Source organism: Macrosteles quadrilineatus, unplaced genomic scaffold (genome assembly GCF_028750875.1).
Source record: "Macrosteles quadrilineatus isolate MER2022 unplaced genomic scaffold, UCM_ALF_1.0 Scaffold_3__2_contigs__length_128488019, whole genome shotgun sequence".
Lineage (NCBI taxonomy): Eukaryota > Metazoa > Arthropoda > Insecta > Hemiptera > Cicadellidae > Macrosteles > Macrosteles quadrilineatus.
This window is the reverse complement of record NW_026542596.1, coordinates 28,287,944-28,314,784: the sequence shown is the minus strand read 5'-3', so window position 1 is coordinate 28,314,784 and position 26,841 is coordinate 28,287,944. Positions and strand designations below refer to the sequence as shown.

The window sequence follows — 26,841 nt, the reverse complement described above, 5'->3', positions numbered from 1 at the left end:
TCTATTTTCAATTCGATATTAGCATAGCCCAGTTAAGAAACTGTACCCAAAGAGGCTATCCTATAGCCTAGGGAGAGTACAATTTCTTAACTGGGCTACGCTAATATTGATTGAAACTATCGAATTGAAAATATTGATTAATAATCGACATTTAAAAATATATCTATTATAAAATTAATCTATCATAACCTAACCTAACCAACCAAACTTGCTGATGGTGAAAAAATCGCATGAAGGTTTACTAATCGAATCGATAGTTTCAATCAATATTAGCGTAGCCCAGTTAAGAAACTGTAGGCTACCCCCTAGGGGTAAATGCCTATTCAAACATTTGCTACAATATTGCTTGATGATCCAGAATTAGCCTACGAAAAAGCTGTATCTTAGGTTCTTGTTGGTGACTTACCTAAGTTAGTGTCTGGTAGGACTAATGTTATTAAGTTATCATGTTGATTAAGTTTTTTATCCTATAAAAATTAACTTATTTCACATTATTCCTTAAAAACTATAGTTTGTAACACTCGAGTCATCTATTTTCTTGTAAACAAGGAAAGAAATAAACAAGATAAATATTTACAACATAAAAGTTCTTAGTCAATAAAATGTAGAAATGTACGTCGGAAATCGGAATTCGGAATCAAATATTGCGACTCGTGAGTTGAGGAACTGAACGATGAATTAGAACAACTCCTTTTCAAGAGTAGCTCCGAAGAACGGGTGCTTGTCGATATACTGGGACTATTTCAGTGTCGACAAAATGAAACTATTTCATTGTCGACAATATGGGATGTCGACAATTTGTGGTGTCGATCATTTGCGACGTCGGTTATTTGGGATGTCGGTTAAGTGGGAATATTCCAGTGTCGACAAACTGGGAATAATTCAGTTTCGATCAATTTCTACGGTTGTCGATATTATGGAACCCACCCTTTGTTTCGAAGCATCTAATGGTAATGGTATTTGTGTTGTATTTACGAAAGATTGGTTACTGAACTATGATAAAATTGACTCCACATATAATGTACAGATATATATTTTTAATTCATATTGTTTCGGTTTTCAATTCTGTATGTTTTATTTTCAATATTTTAATAAATTTATGAACAACACCACTTGCGACGTTGCCAATTCTACCAGCCGTGGCCTAGTTAAAGGCGGCCGTGGTTGAGGCCGTGGGCTGGCCCTCCCTTCTTCAGGCCGTCGTAAGGTACAAAAACAGTGTTTAGTAGTTTAGCTAAGCATTTGCAATAAAAAAAAAAATTAAAAATCAATCATGGCTGCCGTGTTTAACCTTGGTCCAAGAGTTTTAGGTTCTGCAAGGTTATTAGTTAAAAATAATGGTGTTCTGCAAGTTTTAGGGTATGTAAAAAATACAATATTAGTGTTTAAACTATGTCAGTTATCATATCATAACTATTTTGTCTCATTCACTTGAGCATAAATGAAGGCCAACCTGCATACCAAGTTTGGACAAGTCATATTTACCTTCCTTAAATTTAAGCTCTTCCCGATTACTGAAGCTGCATCTTTTTTAGGCCCTTAATCTTTTAATGACCCTAATTAGGCTTAGGTAATCAGTTAAAGCAGTTTTGGACATAGGCCTACAACGGGTTTAAAAACTTGATCACGTCATAGTCGCATAGTCCTAGTCCTGGTAAAGTAGGCCTACTTAATACTGAACTTATTATATTAGGCCTATATTGAATTTTTTTGCCTTATCTACCAAAATTAGACTAAACTTATTTCAACGTTGGGTTGTTAATATATTGGTTTAATCCATGAATAGCCTAACTTACTAGAAAAATACCGGTATGGATCATAAACATAAACAAGTGATGTTTTTGGCCCGAATCCTATAGTAATACAGTAGAACCTGTTTAATCCGAACCCCCGTAATCCGAACGTCCACTAGTCCGAACCCCTAATTGCTGTACTCTACACACAGTACAGTAGTTCTTTATTGTATACTGTATTTAATTTACAGTAGGCCTACTGTTTATTTACCATGTTTAGTACTGTATTAAATAAACACTGTATTTTACTTTATAAAACATTTTTTTCTCTTTTCCCAAAATAATGTTGATCAATTTTAGCTATGTTTTAGCTATTGTTATGTAAAAACAACAATATGTTCTGTAATCTGAACTATTCAATAGTCCGAACTACCCCTGGTCCCAATTAGTTCGGATTAAAAGAGGTTTTACTGTGTAGCATTAACTTAACAATAAATACCTTAAATAAATACGGAATAAATACCTTAGACAGTTCCATTTAAACAATGTTAAATATAATGTTTACTTACGGGCCAGAAACGTCATTTGTTTACGTTTATTATCCATAACTTAACTGGGTCTTTTCTAGGCTAGTATTTATTTGTTGTTTAATCCCAAAAATGGGTCATTTTTGGCACTTAAGTTAACTATTTTTACGATTTTTCAAACCTGGTTTTCTGGGTAAAATGGCATTTGCCCAAAAATTGTTAAATATTGACTAAATAATAAGAAAACACATAAAAAGTAAACTACCCCCGCCGCAGCAAACCTGCAGACTAAGCGAATTTCAACTTGTCTGATTACATTTTTACTAAAATCTTACTAATTTTATAAATGTGAAAGTTTGTGTGTTTGTTTGTTTGCATCCTAAAGCAGTAACATAATTAATTGTTCACCTTCCTTTACTTATTTATGTTAAAATCTTGATTCAATCCTGGAGCAGAATGCACAAAATTGACCGATATTTTAACAGATGATAGTTTTGAAATGTTTTGTATTACAGACAACGAAGTGCGTCTCAGTCATGGTACCCTGATCCGGAATGGTTCAAGTTCTATGAAGGTGTGTTCCTGACCAACCCCGGGGATGACCCTATGCTGAAGAAATGGAAAGTTGTAAGTCAATATAAAAATGAATGTTAATCGTTTGGCATTTAAGGTCAGCTGCTGAGATTCCTCAAGTAACATTTCCTCTGCAGTTATTGTTAGGTAAAAAAATAAAATCTAGTACGGTTAGAGAAAAATAATATGTAGGCCTACCGTACCACAAAATTAACCATTGTGATTTTCTCTTGTATATAAATGGACCTCTCGTTTTTAAAGCCCTATTATTTTTGCTATGTTTTTTGCAACTTTTTAACTCCTAAGTTAGCTTTTGCATGATGTCATTACAAATTCTTGGCTGGAGTTTTTGTTAATACTTCCCGCTATGGCAATTAAATTTTAATTCTGAGCTTTATCTATACAATTGCCGCTCACATGGTTTGATGTCCCCAGAGGCCAAAAACACCATTCTTTCAAATTTATATATATATAGATATATATATCTATATATATCTATACTATTTTAAAGAAGAGGTGGTGTTTGTGTGTGTGTGTGTGTTTGTATGAGGTAATCTCAAAAACTACTGAACCGACTGGGCTCAAATTGCACACAAATGAAGCTACAGCTCCGAGGATACATATAGAACTATTCCCGCTTCGATATTGTCCTAGGGCTCTGCCCCGTGGGCTTTCAAAAATTTGAGGTGAGAGATTTAAAAGTAAATATTGAAGATGGTATCCATGGTAACAAAGATTAAACCTACACAATTTAAAAATGTAAACAAGCAGAACTAACTTTCAGATGAATTTTGATTTCATAGTTCCACACAGCTGGTTCAAACATATTAAATACTACACGAATATTAGAACTAACAGAGAGGGTAAGGATTATAAATTTAAAATAATGATGTCACTAGCCCGAATGTAAACATTCCAACCATTCAACAAAGGTTACCATGGTTACTAATCACCACATTAGCCTCATGCAGTGATTGGAACAACTATTTTTGATACGAGACCCCTGGTTATAGTTGTTATATATAGAACTTACATATAGATACAACTTAGTAGGTTTTACGTAATAAAGTAAAAGTTTATTACTTCAGTGTGTTACGAGATCTATTTATCTCGTTCATTTCGTGTTTACAAGTTGATACATCAAGAAAATACATTAGGGTGACCCGGGGCAATTCTGGCACGGGGCAATTATAGCAATGGCCTATATTTTTTTTAAATTTCAGCTTTACAGATCAGTGAAGCAATATTTGTTATTTCAGCATATACCTCCTATATATAGGAAAGCATTTTTGTAAAAATAAAATGTTTGCAGTAATTTTTATTAGCGATTAAAAAAGTACTTTCTTCCACAGCCCGAGGATATCGAAACATCGCACACGGCTAATTTTTTTTCCCCTATGAATTTTATATTTTATTTTTTTTTATACTCAAAGATAATTGTTCAGACTTAAAACTTCATGAACAAAAATAGTAATAGCAGTTATCCCTTTAAGATATTTAAATTTAAATGGGTGCTATAATTGCCCCATTTTCATATGCTATGGGGCAATTGTGGCAAAGAACCCGGGGCAATTATGGCAGCTATATATCTTTATACAAATAATGTATAAATTAAAGAATAAATTGTATAACAACGTGTGTTATGTGTAATATGTTTCATTTCAGTTCATTTGGATGGCTTTGTAAACACCTTTTGCTTAGATTACTCTATGGCAGCCTGATTATTTTTATTGTTTATTGTTGCTAGAAGTTTTTAGGTTAAGGCCCTTGTACGCTTGTACTGTCTTACCGGTTTATTCACAACTTCCTTATAAATAGAGATAGAACAAAAATTAAAACACCATCTTAAACAGCTAAATTAGGCCTATGCCATGATTGCCCCAATGTCAGAGCAATTTAAACAATAAGGAAAATATAAGGTATTGCTATAATTGCCCCAAGGTTGGGGCAATTCTGGCATCTGACACTCCAAAAAAAAAAAACCTCAAACCCCCTTAAGGGGAGTTTGAGATTGTTGTCTAAATATATGAAAACACTAGAGGAATAACATAGAATTACTATGGTAATTGTCAAAATAAAATGAAAAATATGTTCACCGCGGTACAAGCAGTTAAAGTTAAGGTTCACGTCTGGCTGCCAGAATTGCCCCGGGTCACCCTATATATGTACAAGTTTCATTTCTTTACGATAACTGTACGCCGAAATATCGATGTCGTAACTTTTGGAAAGAAGCCAAATTATGGGTCCCGCACTAGGGGCTAGGTGCGATACAAGACCTCGGGATCTCGTAGCGCAGTGAACGTGTTATACAAACATTTTAAAATAAAGATAAACAATCTGATTGCAGATATAGCCTAAAGGGGTTTGTTAATAATGGCAATTGATTGTTATTTAGGCTATTTAGTATTCTATAAAGTAAACAATAAATTAAATAGATTGATATATTTATAGTTAGTAGGTAGGCCATACATTCAATCTAATACATAATTATATGAAAAGAAACTCAAATAAACCTTAAATTTCCCACATGCCTCAGTCTTAATCTTATATAGAAGCTTGAAATACATTTAACATCCACACACATTAAAAACTAAAAAGTAGAAAATAATTTATAAATATGTGGAGAGTATAAATACTTGTAAGATTTAAAACAAAAAACGTGGAGTTCATGCTATTGATAATAATACATGGAGTTCATGCTATTGATAATAATACATGGAGTTCATGCTATTGATAATAATACATTAGTTCAATAGGTGAAGGTGATTGTATATTTAGGTGTGCGGGTGTATTAATTCAGGGTATCTCCTGGGTTTTTTTTTTGTTGGGAAATTTGTATATTGAATGTTGATTTTCCCATAAAATTGAATTTTTTTCCCAAAATAACCCTAACGATATTTGTCAAGATCTAGTAACTTATGTTATAGTCCTTTTGACTCCAAACAAGGTAGTATAACCCCCATCGCTCTAAAACATTACGGTTCAAAAGTTAATGTCTAGTGTCACTTTTGTGATATTCCCCATAAATTATCAAAGATACTCTCACCGCTTACCCATGTGCCATGATAAGGGTTGTTGACAAGCTAATGGGAGAAAGTAAGTATCAGATTGCTGATACGGTTTATTCATAATGTGATAATATTTCAGTTACAGTTTAATTTGTTTCTTCGTATCAAATTCTATTAGTGTTAGCATGTATTTATAAAGCACTTGGATATAATACAATGTAAAAGTCACTGTTTGTATGTGGTATTGATATTATCCACAAATTTGTATACGTGTAATTGATTGTAAAAATGGCAAATTTTCCATAGGCCTAAATAAATAAATTATCCTCGTATTTGAATTTATAGCAAAACTGGCAGAATGTACCATCAATCCCGGAGAAGCAGGTGAGGAACTTGGCATTGAACTTTGGGCCTCAACACCCGGCAGCTCATGGCGTTTTGCGTCTGGTTCTGGAACTGGACGGAGAGGTGAGGACAGTCGCAATATGTTTAATTCAATGTTTTGTTCATTTAAACATATTCTGTGTTTTTATGTATCATTCTTAGGTCTTAAACTAATTGGTTAATAGGCCTACAGTCTAACCTCGGTATAACGAATCTCAATATAGATAACAAGTTCCTTGAATGGTGGCTTGTCCATAGGAGCACATGAGTATATGAACCCCCAATGAAATAGAGTCCAACTAACAATGAAAACACCTTTTAAGTCTACTCCCCCCCCCCCATGTTTAGGGTCACCATTCTTATGGATTAGGATTGGCTTACGTGCTTGTCTCCCACTCTTACTCGTTACAATGTCTTTTTTAGCATAACAGCCAGTAGTAATCAAATATACAGGTTTCCGATTTTCTTTCTGCTTGTAACCTACCATACTACCAATAAAATGTCTTTTTCCTGAAATAAATGCTTTGCAAGGCTTCTAATTTAGTTTCAATTACCTTTTTTTAAAGATCTTGATTTTTTATTTAATGTGCCAGTTGGGTATGTTTTGTGATCTAAAAACTTTTGTTTCACCGGTAGCTTAGAAAAAGTAGGTAATTGTCCATGAACAAATGGCATCCCTTTCCCAACAAACTACACTTTCTCATTAAATACATAACTACCTTTTGTGTAAAATGGTCATCTCCATCTTGACCTTCTAAAAACCCCTTGTCAGGATAAAGTAAAACATACCCAGTTTCGCTGTCACAAATTTCAAACTTTTTGATACCGAATCTGGCATGTCGCCTGTTGGACATATACTTGATGTAAACACACCTATCCTTCATGCCTATCATCGATTCGTCAAGAAATATGTTCTGATCTGGAATGAAATATTTTTTGAATGCTGCATTCATTGAATCCAAGAAAAACCTTCCTTTATACCAAGGATCGTGGTTAGGTTGGTCTTTAGGAATAAAACAAAGAGAACTGACTTGGATCATCGACCGCATATCTTCAAATCTATTTAGGGACATAACACTAGAGAAAAAAAGATGTTGCTTGACATTTAGACTTGCTCTAATAGTCTATTTTTTTATTTCTTTTTTTTAGTGTTCAATAGGGTTACTATTACGGGGCAGGCAATTTCTAATTCCTGGGTGTCTCACTTAAAACTTTTCCTCTACATCAAACTCCCGTCCAAGTGGAATTATTCTTACCCATCTAGGATTCACGCTTACATTTATGGGCCCAATAAATGGTCCAGGAGGAACATCAGGATCATTAGGTGCAATTCCAGGAATTCCAATGTTTGCAGCTTCAGTTTGTCTAGAGGTCTAGGCCTAGGCCTAGGAGGCTGACTCACCTGAGGTGCTGGTAATTGGCCATTGTACAGTTAAATACAAATCAATGACATTTTAATGATTTTTTAGTTTTTTTTAGCTCGTTAATTTTCAAGATGAACTGTTCTTATCGTTCAATCATGTCATGGTTGAAGTTTGTTCGCTACGCTCACTCACCTTTTGGTTGCAAATCCGAAAATTAACACATGCTTTTTTTAACACATGTTATTGTATCCTACAGTTTAATGAAAATATTTTCCTTCAATGCTAATGTAAAGGCAACTTTTTTTTAATTTTAAAAATAAAATGACTAAATATTGATTGGATAGATTATAAATTTCCTTACATAAAAACCTTCCCCTGGCACTAAGGAACACAACAAAAAAAGAATCATCCAATTCGGTGCCCTCATTTTCAAGTTATGGAATACCATCAAAAAAAGGATTCATTTTTATTTATATAGATAGATGATTTCCTTCGTTGTCCCAATTCATGTTTGTGTTTACAAGTATGTTCTGTTGTTGGCTAATGTTTTCTAACACAAAAGTTTTATGTCCTGTTTCCTCAAGCTTCCTTTTTTAATTGAAGAATAAAATAATTTAAACCTCAAACTACCGTTATTGAGGTAGGTTGAGGTTTAGATTATTTTAACCAAACGCAAACCTCATTTTAATGAAATCCTCAATATAACGATTATTCAGGTCGGTCCCTTAAGATTCGTTGTATCGAGGTTTGACAGTAATTACTAAGCTTGAAATTGCCAATGTTGCCTAATGTAGAACCTTATCTCAGGCCCATACAATAAATTCAATAAAACATTTATACTGTCAAATTAAATTTAGGCTTAACTATTTGCTTCTACCTTTAAAATTATTCAAAATATGGTATAGTTGTACTGAATGATGAATAGGATCTATGTATTACTATTACTGAAAACTTAACACAATTAGTTCTCATATTCCAGTTAGGGAGACAGAATAAAGGTTAAATGAATAATTAGTAAATATTGGTTTGTTAACAAACCATACCATAATTATGTTTGATGTTTTCAGACGGTTGTGCGAGCCGACCCCCATATCGGTCTGCTCCACAGAGGCACAGAGAAGCTGATTGAGTACAAGACATACACTCAGGCTTTGCCCTACTTTGACCGGCTGGACTATGTGTCCATGATGTGCAATGAGCAGTGTTACTCACTGGCCGTTGAGAAACTGCTGAACATCGATATACCCATGCGCGCCAAATACATCCGAAGTGAGTGTCCAATTTTGAACCTTTTGGGCAATGTGCACTTCTGACTACATTTCTTGGTACATTCAATAATAAATTTAAAGAATCATTTGTTAGAGGTTTTTGGTTTGTTTGAAGTTTGTTTTGAGTCATGGTAAGTTTATGTGTTAAAGGGGGGTGTTATTAAGGGATGATTGCGGACATTTTCCATCATAAAACAACTTTGTCATACTGCAGCTGAAAAAGTTTTTAATACATACGTTGTGGGTCCAAAGTAATTCTTTTACTTCCTAGGCATTAAAAGTCAGATGTTTTAAACTCATTTGTAAACTTCGATTGTAAGCAATCACAGGTATCGAAATTGTGTACTGATTGATTTAATCAGTTGTAGCTTATTGTTGCTTTCTTGTCAAGTAATTTGAAATATCGATCGATAGTATAATGTACACTGAAACACAATCTTAATAGGCTATACTAAATGATTGAATCACTTTCTAACCAGGTGTTAGTTTGCATTAGCAACATTGAAAACAAGTTGGAAATTGTTTTGAGGGGTTATCTTTACATAAAATCATTTTCATTTTCTGTTTTAGTTTGTTAAATAATTGTGCAATATGAAGAAAAATATAGTTCATCAAATGGACAAAAAGTGTCTTTTCAACCCTCGCTCAACCTTTGTCCTTGAAACTGAAGCTCGGATAAAAAGTCACTTTACCCCCCTATTTTGTGATCTGAAATCCTGTCCTCAAACAAAAAGTACCTAAAACAAAAAAAGATCAGTACACCAACCAAAGCTAAAAAATCATATTGTAGTCAAAACAAGAAACTCAAAATCCTGTAAGAAAAGATTTCCTATTGGTACAAAATAAAAATGGAAGGTAGGCGGACACGTCTGCAAAAGATAGTGGCTTAAGCAAGACTGAAAATTCTTGATGTTTGAGTAAAAACTAATTTGCTACACTAGTAGTGATAAAGTAGAATAATAGGTACTTTAATTGGGGAGAGAGTTGCAGTGATTGAGTTTTGTAGAACAATTTTGATAGATTTTCCTGCAAATATATCTGTAACAACAATAGTCTAAAAAAAAAACTTTTTAAACTTTCTCCCCAACCATAAAACTAAGTGTCACTTTATAAACTTAAGCAGATTATTTACATAAACTATTGTTCTTTACAGCACTTTTTGCTGAAATTACAAGAATACTGAACCACATTATGGCAGTGGGCACTCATGCTCTGGATATAGGTGCCATGACTCCATTCTTCTGGTTGTTTGAAGAACGTGAGAAGATGATGGAGTTTTACGAGAGAGTGTCCGGAGCTCGGATGCACGCAGCTTACGTCCGACCTGGTGGAGTGGCTCTGGTGTGTGTCGTTAGATCATCGAAAACTCTTAAGCTAATTCAAAATTGATCTATATGTTAGTGCTTACAAGCATTTTCATTTTCTTTAAGCAATATGCATGAAATTTTTTTTTAATTTTCCTTTCCCCATAAAATTTTGATCCAACATTCAATTAAATTAGTTTGCAACCCAGCCTTATCCGACCACTGGGTTAGGTGTTTCAATGTGTGCTTTGTTTTTTATATTTTAGATAAAAAGAAAAAAACTCACATCAATGATGTACAACACAATGATTGACTATCCTTTGTTGTAAGCAGCTTTCCTTGCACCCACATTCAAAGTTAGGGTCCAATGCCAAAATTCACAATGTCTGCAGACTTACTTAAACCGATATAAATTAAAACTAAAAGAACGATTATAGTAAAATTTAATAAATCGTTGTTAACCGCTAACAGATTCCTTACCAGTCATCAGACTCCTCTGTAAGTGTCGCCTGCTAGTTGATACTGTACCAATTTGAGTAGCTCCTTTCTTCGGTTATCTTAGTAACAATGTTGTGTGATTTTACACCATTGGCATTTTAAGGGAATAGTCCAAACCCTGGAGTTGTTGCTACCCAAGTTTGACCTGTTGTTGGACATCATCATAAATTGATAGTCCAACAACAATCAGTAGTATCAGGTTTGAGAATGGATCCCACTTTGGGAATAAACCAGCTACCAGCTAGCTTAAAATTTGAAGGCAAGCACTATAACCACTCATACACCCAGATACCTTTATTAAATCAATAACGTTTGGTAAATAAAATTTTGAACAATGGTTCATTTATAGGACCTTCCACTTGGACTGATGGAGGATATTTATGAGTTCACCGTCAAGTTTGGCGAACGTATCGATGAAGTTGAGGACTTGTTGACGACCAACAGACTGTGGGTTCAGCGGACACAGGACATCGGAGTGGTGACAGCTGAGGAGGCCCTTAACTATGGCTTCAGGTTGGGCCCAGACACGCACACTTTCATATTTCATGAGACCATGGAATACTATTGCTTATATCTGGATATTTGGATTATTTTAATCAAAAGTAATCAAATTTCAATAATAATGGATGTCCACATTCTGGAGAGTCAGGGATAGTCATGGAAAAAAATCTCTTCATTGAAAGTAATGGAAATAGGCAAAAAGTAATGGAAAGTCATGGAAATCCCCAATGATGGGTGGATTTGAAGGGACCTTTCAATACTCTAGTTGGCTGTAACCCCGACTATTGTAGCATTTTTCAGGATTTTTTTGCAAATGTATGACAGTTAAATTTATTACAGTTGGATTAGCTTATGAGTTTTGAGTTTCTATTAGTTCATTGTTGTACCTATTGTACTCCATTGTTATCTGTTAATACATATTTCATTATTTTCTGTGAAATAACTTATCCAGGCAGTATTATTTGTGTGTGAATGTTATATTATAATTTTCGAGTAAAGTTCGTGAGTCATAGAAATCAATGGTAAATGGTCATGGATAGGCATGGAAAGTCATGGAAATTAATGACAAAAACTTTCGGATTTAAAGACACAAAATGTTTTGGAAACTTCGTTTTAGCGAATTTTCCTTTAGGGAAGTAGCTATTACCATAGGTGGCACGGTAAGACCTGGGCCCGGGACCGTTTTTTATTTTTACGTCCCCAGGGGCCAAAAACACTATTTGTTCAAATTTCTATGCATCTATATAAATAAAATTACAGTTTTGTCTGTACATTGCAAAGAATCATGCAGTTTTTGGTTATTGCGAGTCTTGTCTCAATTTCTGTCTCTCTGACATTCTGCCTGTAACGCCAAAATGTCAATTTACGCGGCCTACTCCGAGAAAACTGGAGTACCCATCAAGATTCAAATCATTTTCTGTGTTCACTGGATTGGTCAGAGTGTCTTTGGCTATTAAAATATGGCCTCGCTACTTTGGAAATAAAATAACGAACCATCAAAAACCCAATTTTGTGCGATTTTTGTCATGTTTTCTCCCAATGTTTACTACACACATCATTTATGAAATAACAAACAGCTGTTTGGGTTAAGATTCTCACTTCTAACTGTCACTGATATGTATACATTAAATGTTGTTTACAAATACTGCAACATTTACAGGGTTATTGCAACCATTACAATTATGGTTACAGGGAAAATTCCAAAAAATTTTAAATTTAAAATTCCTGTGTTATCCTTATGGAGAATAAGTAAACTGTTGTAGCTTGCTTGTTTATGAACATATTTTGATCAAATTTGGAAAATGCATTTATTTTTTACTAAACTATTAACATTTTACAAAAAAAAACCTTTACCTTCTCTGTTGCAGCAAACCTAAGTACTCGTTAAACTATTTTTTGTCAGTTGAGTTGATCACGTCATTAATTGTGAAATGGAACCGCAAGCTATTTTGGATTAAAAAACTATTACGAATGTGAGATAATGAACTTGGAATTATTTATATAAGCTGATTTCGGAGTATTCCAAATAAACTATGATGTGCCACTCTTTACAAGAATCGGTATCGAGTACAAAGAAGCGAAGTATCGAGTATTGACGATTCTTTGATACCACTGGTATCGAAGGTATCGAGAATCGGAATCAGCCCATCCCTAGTAATTCAGATTACCTACCGATTTGTTTGTATTTTCAAACATAGCCTAGAAATGCCTAATAGACACATGTTTAGGCCTACAGTATTAAAAATACAGTTCTAGGATACAGTGAATGAAATAAAAACAATGATTTTTGTTACATTAGTGTAATTCGTTTCTTGAAAAAATATGTAGAGTTTATACATTGGAAACGAACAAAGACAGACTGGCCAGGCCCGTTCACTCATTTCCCTGCCGGGAGCTGACTGTTTGTTCCACGAAATTGTAAAACATCTGTTGCCTGTGCTAATTCAATATTTTAAAACTCTCAGGAGCGGTTCGGATTTTTGAGTCTCTACTGTACTATGAACATTTGAATGAAAAAACCTTTTCCCTTCCCTGTAGCAGCAAACCTAAGTAGGTAGGCCCCACTCTCAAATATTAAAGTAATGTTTAGATATAGGGAGTGTATACAGGGTGGGAAAAAGTCCTGGGACAGTTAAATATAAAAAAAAATAGAGATAGAGCTTCAAAGCTTGTTACACAGTTACTGGGAATTGAAATCATTTCAACACATTATTCAGTGATACGCTACCTCCTCAACGGACAACTGAGTCAAAAATCGCAGCTGTTCAAAAATTTCTTAAAATTTGCCATTTTTTACTCAGTTGTTCTTTTGTGCTCAAATTTGTGGCATTGCATTTTAATAATAAATACCTTTGATGTGATGTGCATAATGACCTTAAGTTTATGATTTTCTTCCGACTTCTAACAGGCGCACACAGTCCCTACAGGCCCTGCAGAAGTAGCATAATAATAGCATAATATAATAGCATTGCAAATGCAATGCATGTTTAAATAGCTGTCATTTTTTACTTGGATGTCCGTTTGAGTTCAAGTTTGCGGCATTGTACTTTACTAAGACCTTTAAAAATTTGATCTGCATTCTGCATATCAACCTTTGCTTACATTTAAGATTTTCTTTATTGACATCTGGCGGGCGAGGTAGTGAGGTTCCCCTGGCGAGGTAGCGCATCACTGAATATTGTGTTAAAATGAATTTAATGCCTAGTAACTGTGTACCAAGTTTTAAAGCTCTATCTTTATTAATTTTTGAAATATTCAACTGGCCCGGGGACTTTTTTCTACCCTGTATATTGTTTTAAAAAACATATTTTAGTGAAGATTCAATCATGAAATTGGAAATTCGCTTAGTCTGCAGGTTTGTTGCGGCGGGGGTATTTACTGTTTTGGATAGGAAATGTTTGCTCCTTTAAAATTGCTCTAACTTACCATCACCAAAAATGAACTTCATGCAAAGGAGGATATGCAAAATAATATGATCGACTTGCACAAACTTACCATAGTAAGGATAGTACCCCCTGCAGCAACATGCAGACTATGTGGATTTCTATTTGCATAATTGGATGTTCACCAAAAAATGTTGTTATAATTGTCAGATTGTTATAATTTGGGGACGGAGCCCAAAAGTCTGATCAGATGATACCTAAAGAATCAGTGTACCAAATTTAAGCCTCCTAGGTAAAGAGAGGGGAGAGTAGGAGAATTAATGATGAGTGAGTTAGTGAGTCAGTCAGTCAGTGAGAGCTTTGCACTTTATATATTTAGATTTCACTAAAATTAATTTTAATGAGTACTTAGGTTTCACAAATAAGGTTACTGACCTGTTTCAATCGATCCTATTGTTTCTAGTGGATAACTAGTTTCAAACCCCATTTTCAAACCCTTTTTCTTTGTGTCAAATATAAATAACTCAGCCCTTGCCAAGATTATATATATATATATTGTAAAGTAAATGTTTCATTGTGTGTGTGTTGTTTGTTATGTGGCAAGTATTTTTAAATTAAACAACAGTATGTTGAGTAATTTATGTTTTATAAATAAATAGCAACATTTCATATTTTGAAATTAAAAAATAAGGGAAACTAAATTTGAACGGAATGTGTTTTTGGCTTCTGGGAATGGCAAAACAAAAAAAGTAAAATTGCATAGGCCCGATTGACACAGTGGAGAATCTTGTGACACCGGTTGCGGCAATCAGTCATCGTGTGATTTTTGTGTTCAATTCACTTGAGAGAGTGGCTGTCAGCTAATACTGAATTGCACTATAATCCAGCTGCACCCATGCTTTTGCGCGATTCTCACCTGTGTATGGGTTTAGAGAGACAAAAAACCAACTTGTTTCAACATTTTTTCAGAGAACATTTAAATTATTATTTTTTGATAAGTTTAAACTAAGCACAACATCTACTGGCTTATTTAAAGAAATACATTTTTATCCAATTGAAATACTTGAATAAATTATCTACAACTCATATTTTAAACCTAAATACAACATTTTAATGACATAATCAATTTTACAAAATGTTTGTTCAATCAGTGGAGTTATGCTACGAGGCTCTGGAATCAAATGGGATCTGCGTAAGTCTCAGCCGTACGACGCTTATCATTTGGTAGAGTTTGACGTTCCCATCGGCACCAAGGGAGACTGCTACGACAGGTATGGAAACAGCACAGAACTTAAGTGTATATGTTGTGAAAAAGATTCCTCAGGATGAAAAATAAAATTGTTTAAGTGGGTTGGTATTGGAAATGAAAGTTTATATTTGACTAAATTAATTGAACTTGAGTGGCCCAGTAATCAGCAGATCGCCAGTTCAGTTTTGAGAAAGGTCAGTAGCTAGACCCAGCTGACGATCATTAAGCTTTTAATAAGTAGTGGTCCTGACCAAAGAACCGACTGATCTTTGCCAGTAAATAAACTGGTGTTTACAAGTGTTTACAAAAACTAATATTTTTACAGGAATTGAATAATATTTTCTAAAACTAATAATTTGACAAGACTGTGGGTGACAACAATGATGTCACCGTAATCGTCACCACCACCATCATTATCATGATCATCTGTTATGATCGCAGCAAACCCTGAACATCACCTGAGGTCACTAAACCATCATCGTCTTCCACAATCGTGGCTAAATCATAAACATCTCCTGCGGTCGTGTAGACATTATCATCATCTCCCACGGTCATGGCAAAATCCAGAATATCTCCTCCGGTCATGGAAACATCATCATTGTCATCCACGGTCACAGCAAAACCCTGAATATCACCTGCGGTTACGGAATTATCATCATTGTCTGACACGATCGCAGCAAAATATTCACTGAATATCAGTCGCAATCACCATCTTACATGCGCGAACAGTTGTTTAGACATGATCAATGTCTTCCGTGATTGCGACAAAATTTTTATCATCTCCTGTGTGATCATCATCCCCGTGGCAACGGAAACCTTTTCCCCTTAAACCTTTTAGGCATCATCGGCAATCGCGGCAAAAGCGTGAATTTACGCAATCTTCTTGGACTTTCTGGGTACCGATATTAACTCTTGATGATTAATTCTCAATGCTGATTCAAATGTTAAAGAATCTGTAGTATCAAGAATCGACACACCCCTAGTGATAATCCACCACCATCTTCTTGATTCATATTATTCAGTTTTGAAGCTATCTGTATATTTTTGTATCTTGGTGTGAACTTTTTTTATAGTTTCTGTTTGATAAACGATGTGATAGTTACTTATGACTGTTCAGATACCTGTGCCGAATTGAAGAAATGAGGCAGTCTCTGAGAATCATAGAACAGTGTCTCAACAACATGCCTCCTGGAGAGGTGAAAACCGACGACATGAAAATATCAACTCCATCCAGGGCTGAAATGAAGGTATACCTACCACGGTTCTACTAGACATTCCATTCTCATGTTACTTTTGTCACTGGTTTTTGAATCTAGGTTTTTATTTATTGTCTGGTAATCCTTTTAATGAATAGAATGTTTAGTATCATTCATGCTGTAGGTGTTATTTTAGATATTTTTAAAAATAATTTTAATATATTTTACAGAATATATTACAGACAAAATATATTTTAACACATGTTATTTAATGATCAATACTGTCAAATATGCCAAATTTTAAAACTGACAAGATGACTTATATTGTAAGCTAAAGCATCTCTAATGTGTTATTAACTATTAAAGTAACAAACACTCTGGCAAGAATATAGTTTTATCAGTAACTTTGCTACTTTGTATTCATTGTTATTGTATATGTGGCTTGCCTTAGATTTATTTTGATTTTTGTTATCATAAGACAAGCAAAATATCTTAGAAATCCATTTAGTTCAAAGGTTTATACCATAATTCTGGTATTTTCCTTGAGGTCCAGTCATACTTTGTTGAAATACATGTGGAAATGTTTTATTGCAGACGTCTATGGAAGCTTTGATTCATCACTTCAAGCTATTCACTCAAGGCTACCCAGTACCACCTGGTGCTACGTACACAGCTATTGAGGCCCCTAAAGGTTGAAACTCCTTCAGATTGTTATTTCAAACTAACCTTATGCTAAAAGCTTAAAGTAATAAGTCAAATTGAATATAAGTAATTTATAAATAAAAACCCTTTTTTAAAATAAAACGTTTTTAAACGCACTAAAAAGTAGAAAATAATTTATAAATATGTGGAGGGTATAAATACTTGTAAGATTTAAAATAAAAAACGTGGGGTTCATGCAATAGATAATTTACAACTACCCTTCACCTAATTGAACAAATTTATTATTATCAATTGCATGAACCCCACGTTTTTAGTTTTAAATCTTACAAGTATTTATACCCTCCACATATTTATAAATTATTTTCTACTTTTTAGTGCGTTTAAAAACGTTTTATTTTAAAAAAAGGGTTTTTATTTATAAATTATTTTCTACTTTTTAGTTATAGTGTATAAAGAATCTCTTGGGAGCATAACCTGTACCTCTTAACCTCTGCTCTTCGAACTGTCAAATTTAAGCATTTACAGCTGACTTAAATTAATTGATATATTTACATTCTTTCAAAATGTAAACATGGAAAATTTGGAAGCCCATGGGGCGTAGCCCAAAGGAAATATGAAAATTAAATGATATAATATTGCATTGTCATCCATTTGTGAGCTATGTTTCATATTTCAAGTCTCTAGCTCATTGGAAACTTGGTTTGAAATTGATATCAAAATTTGTAGGAAAGCGAGCTAATAAAAACAAGCCCATGGGGCGTAGCCCAAGGGAATTATGAAAATTAAATTATATAATATTGCATTGTCTTCCATTTGTGAGCTATGTTTCAAGTTTCAAGTCTCTAGCTCATCGGGAAGTTAGTATAAAATTCATTGCAAAATTTGTACCGGACAAGAAAGCAAGCTAATAAAAACGTTTTAAAAAGTAATGTAAGCTGACATTTTTCAGTTCAAAAAAAGGGATTGACGGGATGAATTTTTGGTTTGGGACGGGATTTTTATTTCCTACCCGATTTTTGGGACAGGACGGGATGGGATTTTTTCATGTGCATAAAAAAATGTCTTGAGTATTGCAGTTACCAAACAAGAAAAACAAAATCAATTTTTACCATTTGTGGCACTGATCTATAAAAGCGGTCAAAATGACTCCGCGGTCATGGCGTGATCGTCGGTATGACCCTGCGGTCATGGCGTGATCGTCGGTATGTCTCGCAGTCACAGCGTGATTGTCGGTATGACCCCGCGGTCATGGCGTGATCCTCTGTATGACTACGGTCATGGCATGATCGTCGGTATGACTACGAGGTCACGTCGTGATCATTGAAATGACTTCGCGGAACTATTGTGGACATCTCTCGCGATAGCAGCGTCATCGTCACTCGCGAAGCGGAAAAATCGCCGACGATCAAATCAAATATAATCCCAAATGTAATGTAACAACTAATGTAATCAAATGTACAAATCCCAAATCCCAAATGTCCAAATGTCCCAAATCAAATGTAATCCCGTCTCAAAAATCAAAAAAAAATTTCCTGAAAATTTTCCAAAATTTCAGGACCCGTCCATCCCTATTCAAAAATGAACTTTTTGAAACTTCATCTAAGTTGGAAACTAGACACTTTCTCTACAGATTGATGTAAAAAATAGGTTATCCTCGTTAAAGTGGTTGAAGAGAAAGCTTACACGTTTTTAGATTAATATTACTTTTAACTTAGACAAATGTGAATAATGATATGCCAACATGATTAGTTCAATGCCGTTATTCTGTTTAATTCTTCTGGCGTATAGACTGTGTTTTTGATAACTTGATTTTAAATAAAGTTTTGTTAGTTATAAATGTTTGTAAGTATTAACTGAGAACAACTTAACCCCTTCGCTTAAAGCGACGGCGATTCGCCGTCGTGCTCCCGCGAGCCATTGTGTGAAGCGACGGCGAATCGCCGTCCGCCATTAAAACCAATATTTGCCGAGTTAGTTCCCAAAAAATCCAACAGATCGCATATGCTTCTTTTTCTGCAAGCTTCAGGCTTTCATTTGGTTGTATTTTAGTCGTCCACGGCCTGCCCAATTGGCAAAAACAATCAATTGAAAATTACGATTTACCAGCTGACGTTGGGAACGTTGTCTTGGCAGCTGTCTGCCTTGTTTGTTTATGTTTACATCGTCATTTCACAACAGTATTTATATTATGTTGAATTCTATTTTTCGTTTGCAAATAGTTGTTTTATAAAATAAATAAGATGAGTAACTTTTTATTTGTTGATGAGTGTGGAAGGGAATTGGACGAAAGTGAAATTGCTAAACTAATTGAATGTGACAGTGACTCAGACAGTGATTGTTATTTATTTGAAGAAAGGCTTGAGAGTGATGATGAATTATTAGAAATAAACAATGAACACGTAAGTGAAGCATGCAATAGTATAAGTATTGCTGACTGTGAACCTCAAGATTTAGCTGATAATGGTGTGACAGAGCATGCTAGCCCTAGGCCTGTTATAAATAGTGATTGTTTGCATGACCTGCATGTTAGGCCTAAGCCTGTAAATAATGATTGTTTGCATGACCAGCCCTCCTGTAGTTATGCCCGACCTATGTCCCCTCAAAATGTGCCTTATAGGCCTAGTCCTGTGTCCTATGAACAGCAAAGTTCTGATGATGAAAACCCTGTTGGATTTATGGAAAAAATTTACCGAGGTAGGGTAATTGCACCTGCACTATCTCCTACACCCAGTGAGGAGGCTGAGGCTGATGACCCTAGTTTTATTGAAACCATTCCTTGTCAAGTACCTGAGTATAGTAGAGGTGCAACTATTGGTAGATCGAGGGGAAGGGGAAGTAAACGAGGTAGGCCTAAAGGTAAAATTCCTAGTTTAGTGCTACCTAAGCCTACTAAACGGTCTAAGGGCCAACCTAAAACAGCTAAGAAAAAGAAAAAACAAGGTTGGAAATGGACCAACACCATAGAAGACAATAGTATTTTCAAAATACCTTTTACAGGCTGTCCTGGTGTCAGGGCAAGCTTAGCAAGAAATTTAGGTCCTTCTCCATCTGAAGTTGAAGTATTCAACGCGTTTGTCGAGGATGATTTTTGGCAACATGTTTCTACAGAAACGAACAAAATCGCCGAAGAGACAATTGAAAAAAATAATGCAAGTGGTAAAGATGAACAGTTACTCTCTGAATGGTTTGAAACAACTCCTGATGAAATGGCATGTTTTTACAGTCTATGTGTTTTGATGTCACTTGTGAAGAAAAGGACCATTCAATCGTATTGGGCCCCTACTGCTACTACTGAGACTCCGTTTTTTCGAAAAGTTATGCCTTTTCGTAGGTTTTTGCTCTTATCAACAATGTTCCATATTTGTGATAATAAAAATAAGCCTCAGAATGACAAACTGTGGAAACTGAGGTATGTCATTGATTACATGAATCAAAAGTTTTCACGGTTATATTTGGCCGATGAAAACATTGCAGTAGATGAAAGCTTGATGAAATTTCGTGGGAGGTTGGGGTATGTGCAATTCAACCCCAAGAAAAGAGCCAGGTTCGGAATCAAATTTTACAAATGTTGTGAGTCAAGCAGTGGATACTGTACAAAATTTAAAATATACACCGGTGCTGAAGTGAAACAAGGCGAAACAGTGGAAGAAGGGGGTGGAGATACTGCTGAGGATGATAAACTTTTGGTGAGCGAGGCCATAGTCATTGAAATGGTCAAGGAATGTTCCGGTAATGGTCATACCCTCACAATTGACAACTGGTATTCCTCACCTCTCCTCTACTATAGATTGAAACATATCGGTTTCAATGTGATCGGCACGGTGAACTCTTGGAGGACAAATATGCCTGACAGCTTCAAAAGTGGAAAACTTGATGTCGGTGAGTATGAAGTTGCGTTTAGCCACGACATGATGGCCCTTAGATGGCAGGACAAGAAAGAAGTGTGTGTCTTGTCTACTTTCCACAGTAAGGGAGACAAAAAAACAACTGGAAAGAGAGACAGAGTCAGCGGTGAGGTGATTACCAAGCCTGAACCCATCCTCTATTACAACAGCTCGATGGGCGGTATCGACCGAGAAGACCAACAGCTCGCTTCTTTTCCTACGATGAGGAGATATGCTAAAGGGTATAAGAAGATTTTTTTTACATTTTGGACATAGCTCTCTTCAACTCTTATGTTGTTTTTAAAAAAATCACCCAGAAGAAGATAGGATTTGCTGAATTCAAAAGTAAATTTACGGAGCAAGTGTTCCAGACCAGACAACTACCGGCCTACAAACGAAGAGGGCGGCCATCAACATCTGAAACCCCTCTACGGCTTCAAGCAGCTTCTTGGGGTCATTTCCCAAGACAAATCCCACCTAATGAAGTAAAGCAAAACCCATCAAGACGCTGTAAAGTTTGTAGTGCACAAGGGAAGCGTAGTGACAGTCGGTGGGAGTGCGAAATGTGCCTTGTTGCGCTTCACCTACCCGAATGTTTCAATACATATCATACTAAGTTGAACTTTGCTTGATATCTTTTTGAGTCTACAACATGTCAATCAGTATTTTAAGGCAGAACAGTAAGATATTTTTAACTTTTATAGTCAAAAACTTTTAAAAAAGGCAAAAATAAAAAAAATTCAAAAATTTTTTTTGTATTATATGGTATAAAAAAATAATAAAAATACTTGTAACCAATAAAATGTTTGTTTTTTACTTTCTCCCCCTATACCATAGTATATGGAGAAAGTATTGTTTTCGTCAAAATTTTCGAGTTTGAGTTTTGAGTGGATATATTCGTTTTGGGTCCCCCTGGACCCAAAAAAGTGGTTTTCGAAGTGATGTCTGTGTGTGTGTGTGTGTGTGTGTGTGTGTGTGTGTCTGTGTGTCTGGATGTGTACAGAGCTAGAGACTACACCTGTGGTCCGATTTCGATGAAATTTGGTATTTAGGTTCTAATCCATGGTATCTCCAGGCGTTTTTTTCATTTTTTTGAAATTTTGATTTTTAATGGGGATTTTCCCATAAAAACCCATAAAAAACCGGGAAAATCGGATTTTCTCAAAAATGGCCCGAACGATTTTGACTAAAATTTAGTATGTTGTAGCCCTTTAAATTCTGAATAAGATGGTACAAATCCCATTTCTGTAAAAATTACGGTTCAAAAGTTATGGTAAATTATGTTATTTTCCCATAAAAACCCCATAAAATAACGAAAAATAGGATTTTAGACAAAAATCCAGTTTTGATTTAACATAGTAGGTTATGGTCCTTACAATTTTGATAGTTTTTTTTTCATTTTTTAGAAATTTTGATTTTAGATGGGGATATTCCCATAAAACCCCATAAAATTACAGAAAAATAGGATTTTCCCAAAAATGGCCCAAACGATTTTGATAAAAATTTAGTATGTTATAGTCCTTTATATTCTAAACAAAATGGTACAAATCCCTTTTCTGTAAAAATTACGGTTCAAAAGTTATTGTAAATTATGTTATTTCCCCATAAAAACCCCATAAAATAACGGAAAAATCGGATTTCCCAAAATTGGCTCGAACAATTTTGATAAAAATTTAGTATGTTATAGTCCTTTAAATTCTCAACAAAATTGTACAAAATCCCATTTCCGTATATTTACTCTCACCGTTTACACATAATAAAGGTTGTTGACAAACTTATGGGAGAAAGTATGTGTCAGAATGCTGATACCGTTTATTTAAATCTAAATTCAATTCTGATTAGAAAAATAACAGTATTTGATATACAAATACAAAATTCTGAGTGCAGGTAAAAATATTGTAAATTGTGTAAAATTACACAGAAATAATTCATTTTTTGGCCCGGTTAGGTGTAAAAATAAGTTTAAGCGAAGGGGTTAAACACTCACTTCATTTTCAATTCTTTATTTTCATTTTATTCTTCTAATAGTTGTTTTTAGCGAATTTCCCTATAGGGAAGTAGCTATTAGGGTACCGTAGGTGGCACGGTAAGACCTAGACCCGGGACCGATTTACTTTTTCATTTTGATGTCCCCAGAGGCCAAAAACACTATTCGTTCAAATTTTTATATATGTATATATATATATATATATATATATAGACTTATATATATATATATATATATATATACGTCCGTGAACGCGATAACTTGAGTAATTTTTGTCCGATTTTGATGAAATTTGGTTTAAAGGTGTAAAGCGGGATAAACTTGAATGAGTTCGCGAACCAGCACGATCGGACCATGGGAACGGGGCTTTACGGGGGGTTTTATGGGGTAAAAATTGGTTTTTCTCACTTTTGACCCTCAAAACACAAAATTTCCCAATTTCTCTTTAGACCTTTTTAAAGAGCTTAAAAAAACAAATAATTTAGTATATAAAAGTATTTTTGTTCGAATATTAGTAACGGAGAAAATTAAAAAAATTGTAAATTTAAAATTCCCATGTTATTCTTATGGAGAAAATTGTCAAATGTTGTAGTTTGCTTGTTTATGAATATATTTTGATCAAACTTGGCAAATTTATTTATTTTGTACTAAGCTATAAATATTTTACTCAAAAACACACTTTATTAGTTTCCTTGTAGCAGCAAACCTAGGTACTCGTTAAACCTAATGTTATTAAAATATATTTAACTGAAAATCAATTCAGACAAATGGAAATTCGCTTAGTCGGCAGGTTTGCTGCGGCGGGGGTATTTTATAACATATGTTTCTATTTTGTTTGTACAGTATATTATAACTGCACTACACTGTATTGAGTTGATTATATATCAATTGGGCCTTAACAGACTGATTTAATGATTTACTGACCTATTAGAAGTCTGATATTTATTTGTGTTTAGGCTGTAGAGAGAGGGTAAAAGACAAACATGCCACCTCTTAGACTTACATCCACTATCTGTACATTGCAAGGGCTCTACTATTTCTCATTTTACAATTTTTTTACTTAATTTAAACTCATCCATACCCTCTTAAGATATAATATTGTCTTATTGTTGGTGTTTTCTTGTAGGAGAGTTTGGTGTTTACTTAGTGTCTGATGGAGGTTCAAAGCCATACAGGTGCAAGATCAAGGCTCCTGGCTTTGCTCATCTCGCAGCTTTAGAGAAGATCGGCAAAGGTCACATGTTGGCTGACATTGTCGCCATCATTGGTAAGTAATGTTCTGATCATTTACATGTTTCGTGATGGATTGAGTTGAATTGGTTTGAGATTAACAAAAGTGGTTACAAACCCAACCTACTTGCTTTGGCTAGAGTTGATCCTAAACTCTTGTAAATCATAGTTGAGTCCGAAATGTACCAATTCCAAAAAAATCTGAGTTAAGTTCTCAATGTTATTGTTGTAGGATAAATTATGTTATTATAATTCCTTGCAGATAGAGCAAACAAGAGAGTTTTCTGTTTGCCTACTAAGTGTACAGAACGATAACAGGTTGTTGACAAGTCCTCTCAAATAAAGAGGCATTTTCCTGCTCAGACCTGCATCAGTAAGATGGACACAAAGAAAGAAACAGTATTGCCATATGACATTTTTTGACCAAAAGTTTTAATTCCTAACATAAAAACAACAAATTTATCATATCCAATGTAATGATCTGAAAACAACAGATTAAACCTTACAGGGTTTGATGACCAAACAAAACCGTAACTTTAACTCAATTATTATGCGTTGAAATTTGCTTCAGCTAATTTGCAAATGAAGGTGTCCATAGAGCTCCCACCTCAGCGAATCGAGCTAGTTCAAATCTGAGACCAACCAGATCCTATTCTCTACTTCTCTACTACCATATCCACTACTATTCTAGTCGATTTTTCAACTTCCACCCTTATTAGATTATTAGTCTCTTCGTTATGAAAGAAAATTGACCCTTCCGCCAAGTATTAATCACGTTTTATGAATGATAGGAAGCGGGTCGGTTAATATTTACAATGCCCAACTCACCTAAAACGTTATATAAGACGTTTTTAAACTCTTCCTAAACACCAACACTACAACTTTCTCAAATGACTTTTGTCGCCGAGGCTTCCTGTAGACACCTCACCTGGATTAATAGACATCACACCCAGTATACTAGACACCATACGTAGATTACTAGACACTATGCCCAGATTACTATACACCATTACCTAACCGTAATCTGGGTGTGGTGTCTAGAAATCTTTTAGACACCACACCCAGATTACGGTTAGGTTAGGCTATGCGAGGTGTCTAGTAGCGAGTTTTCCCCCCCACCCAAAACCCCAGATTCCCACCAGTCCCCTAGATGGTAGAGGTTATTGGTGATATGTATCCGATTGTAGGGGTCAAAGGAAGCCTCGGCGAGAAAAAAGTTATTTAAGTGAGTTGGGCATAGTAAATACTAGAGGGGTAACTTCGTTTGTAGGAAGAAGTCAAATCCTTGTTTATTACTGTTGCCTGTTGACAGGTGTGTAGGCAAACATTTTCTATGTAGGAAATGTCCATACGGGCCTTAGGGAGTTAGCAAAATGCCGTCCACATTTGAAAGCTGGGTCAGCAGATTTCATCACTTTGCACCAAAACATTGAATTTGAAGGAAAACTTATTTTTCCGATGGCCGTGTTTCAGACTACGGCTAACCGTTCCTCTTAACCTTTTATAGATGTCTCCCACTAGTTGGACAATATCTCTTATTCAGCCATACCAGGATTCCTATACAAATTTCTTTGGTCACTGCTTCAAACGAGACTAATGATTTAAAGCAGTTGTTGAACTCCGTGGAAAACAGTATGCATCTGTTTAGGATCACCTCTAAGTTCCCTCCACCCCTTGCACAAATTTTCTATGTCTAAACACTTCAGTCACGTCCTTCAACTGGTGATGAACTTAATAGTGGTTGACTACGAAAGTCTAATTTAAGTAATAATTACAATAAAGTAATTATTTATTCTTGGTGGTAGGGTTAATTTTCTTTAATATTTTTGAATAATATGACACAACAATTTGTTCCATAGAAGTAGAAATCTGCTATAATAGCAGTGGAGGAAGTATTGGTCTTTAATTAGAACTAGCCTGCTTGGATGTAACGGGATCTCTCCATTTTACGGACAACCAACCTTTGTACATTGAGTTGGCTTAATTATAAAATCATTACATTTCAAATTGGCACAGATAAGATTATGGAAGATGTTTATTACCATTGACTTTATGCAATAGTAACCCTATTAAGTTACCTGTAAAATGTTTTTGACGTAATAAATTGTTGACTCATTTAAAATATGTTTGGTTTCAGGTACATTGGATGTTGTGTTTGGTGAAATTGATCGCTAAAGACACATCAATAGGATAATTTAAAAAATAAATCGTTAAGTTATAAGCGATATTATTTATTGTATATTCCTTTTGTAAATACTGTATAATTTTATTCTACCATCCTGTTAACCAAAGCTAATTGGCTTTTAAATAAACACAGTAAACTATTGTGGTATTTATATCATTGTGACTGTTTGTAATCCTAATTGCCAGCCTTCAGCAACCCTTCTCCATGTTTTGAGATAGGACTCTAAAATAAAGCTCTACACTGATACATAATCCTTTGGACCGAACAGCATAGCCAAAGTCCCCACACACTACCAGACCAGACCCTGGTCTGGCGTCTCTGGCACCTGTCTTATCGTGTGTGGGGCTGTCAGCTGTCTGCAGACTGATTTTCTCGGACCAGACTGTCTGCGCGTCTGATGGTTGA

The 26,841-nt window shown here is 34.9% G+C and overlaps 1 protein-coding gene across 1 annotated transcript; it reads left to right on the top strand.

Annotated features, from left to right (window-relative positions):
* Nucleotides 1-1,235: 1,235 nt before the first annotated feature.
* On the top strand, nucleotides 1,236-26,576 carry LOC128988647 (NADH-ubiquinone oxidoreductase 49 kDa subunit). Its single transcript, XM_054410132.1, has 11 exons — nucleotides 1,236-1,359; nucleotides 2,776-2,887; nucleotides 6,187-6,309; nucleotides 8,657-8,858; nucleotides 10,011-10,198; nucleotides 11,009-11,172; nucleotides 15,194-15,313; nucleotides 16,409-16,538; nucleotides 17,082-17,178; nucleotides 24,148-24,288; nucleotides 26,389-26,576. Exons 1-11 carry the CDS (start codon nucleotides 1,274-1,276, stop codon nucleotides 26,424-26,426), a joined length of 1,401 nt encoding a protein of 466 aa, XP_054266107.1. The 5' UTR covers nucleotides 1,236-1,273; the 3' UTR covers nucleotides 26,427-26,576.
* The last annotated feature ends 265 nt before the right edge of the window (nucleotides 26,577-26,841 follow it).

Excerpts from the sequence above, each read along its gene's own strand:
- LOC128988647 (XM_054410132.1), top strand. The coding sequence starts at position 1,274 with ATGGCTGCCGTGTTTAACCTTGGTCCAAGAGTTTTAGGTTCTGCAAGG. Across the intron at positions 2,888-6,186 it reads TGCTGAAGAAATGGAAAGTT|CAAAACTGGCAGAATGTACC; the intron begins GTAAGTCAATAT and ends TTGAATTTATAG. Across the intron at positions 15,314-16,408 it reads AAGGGAGACTGCTACGACAG|ATACCTGTGCCGAATTGAAG; the intron begins GTATGGAAACAG and ends ATGACTGTTCAG.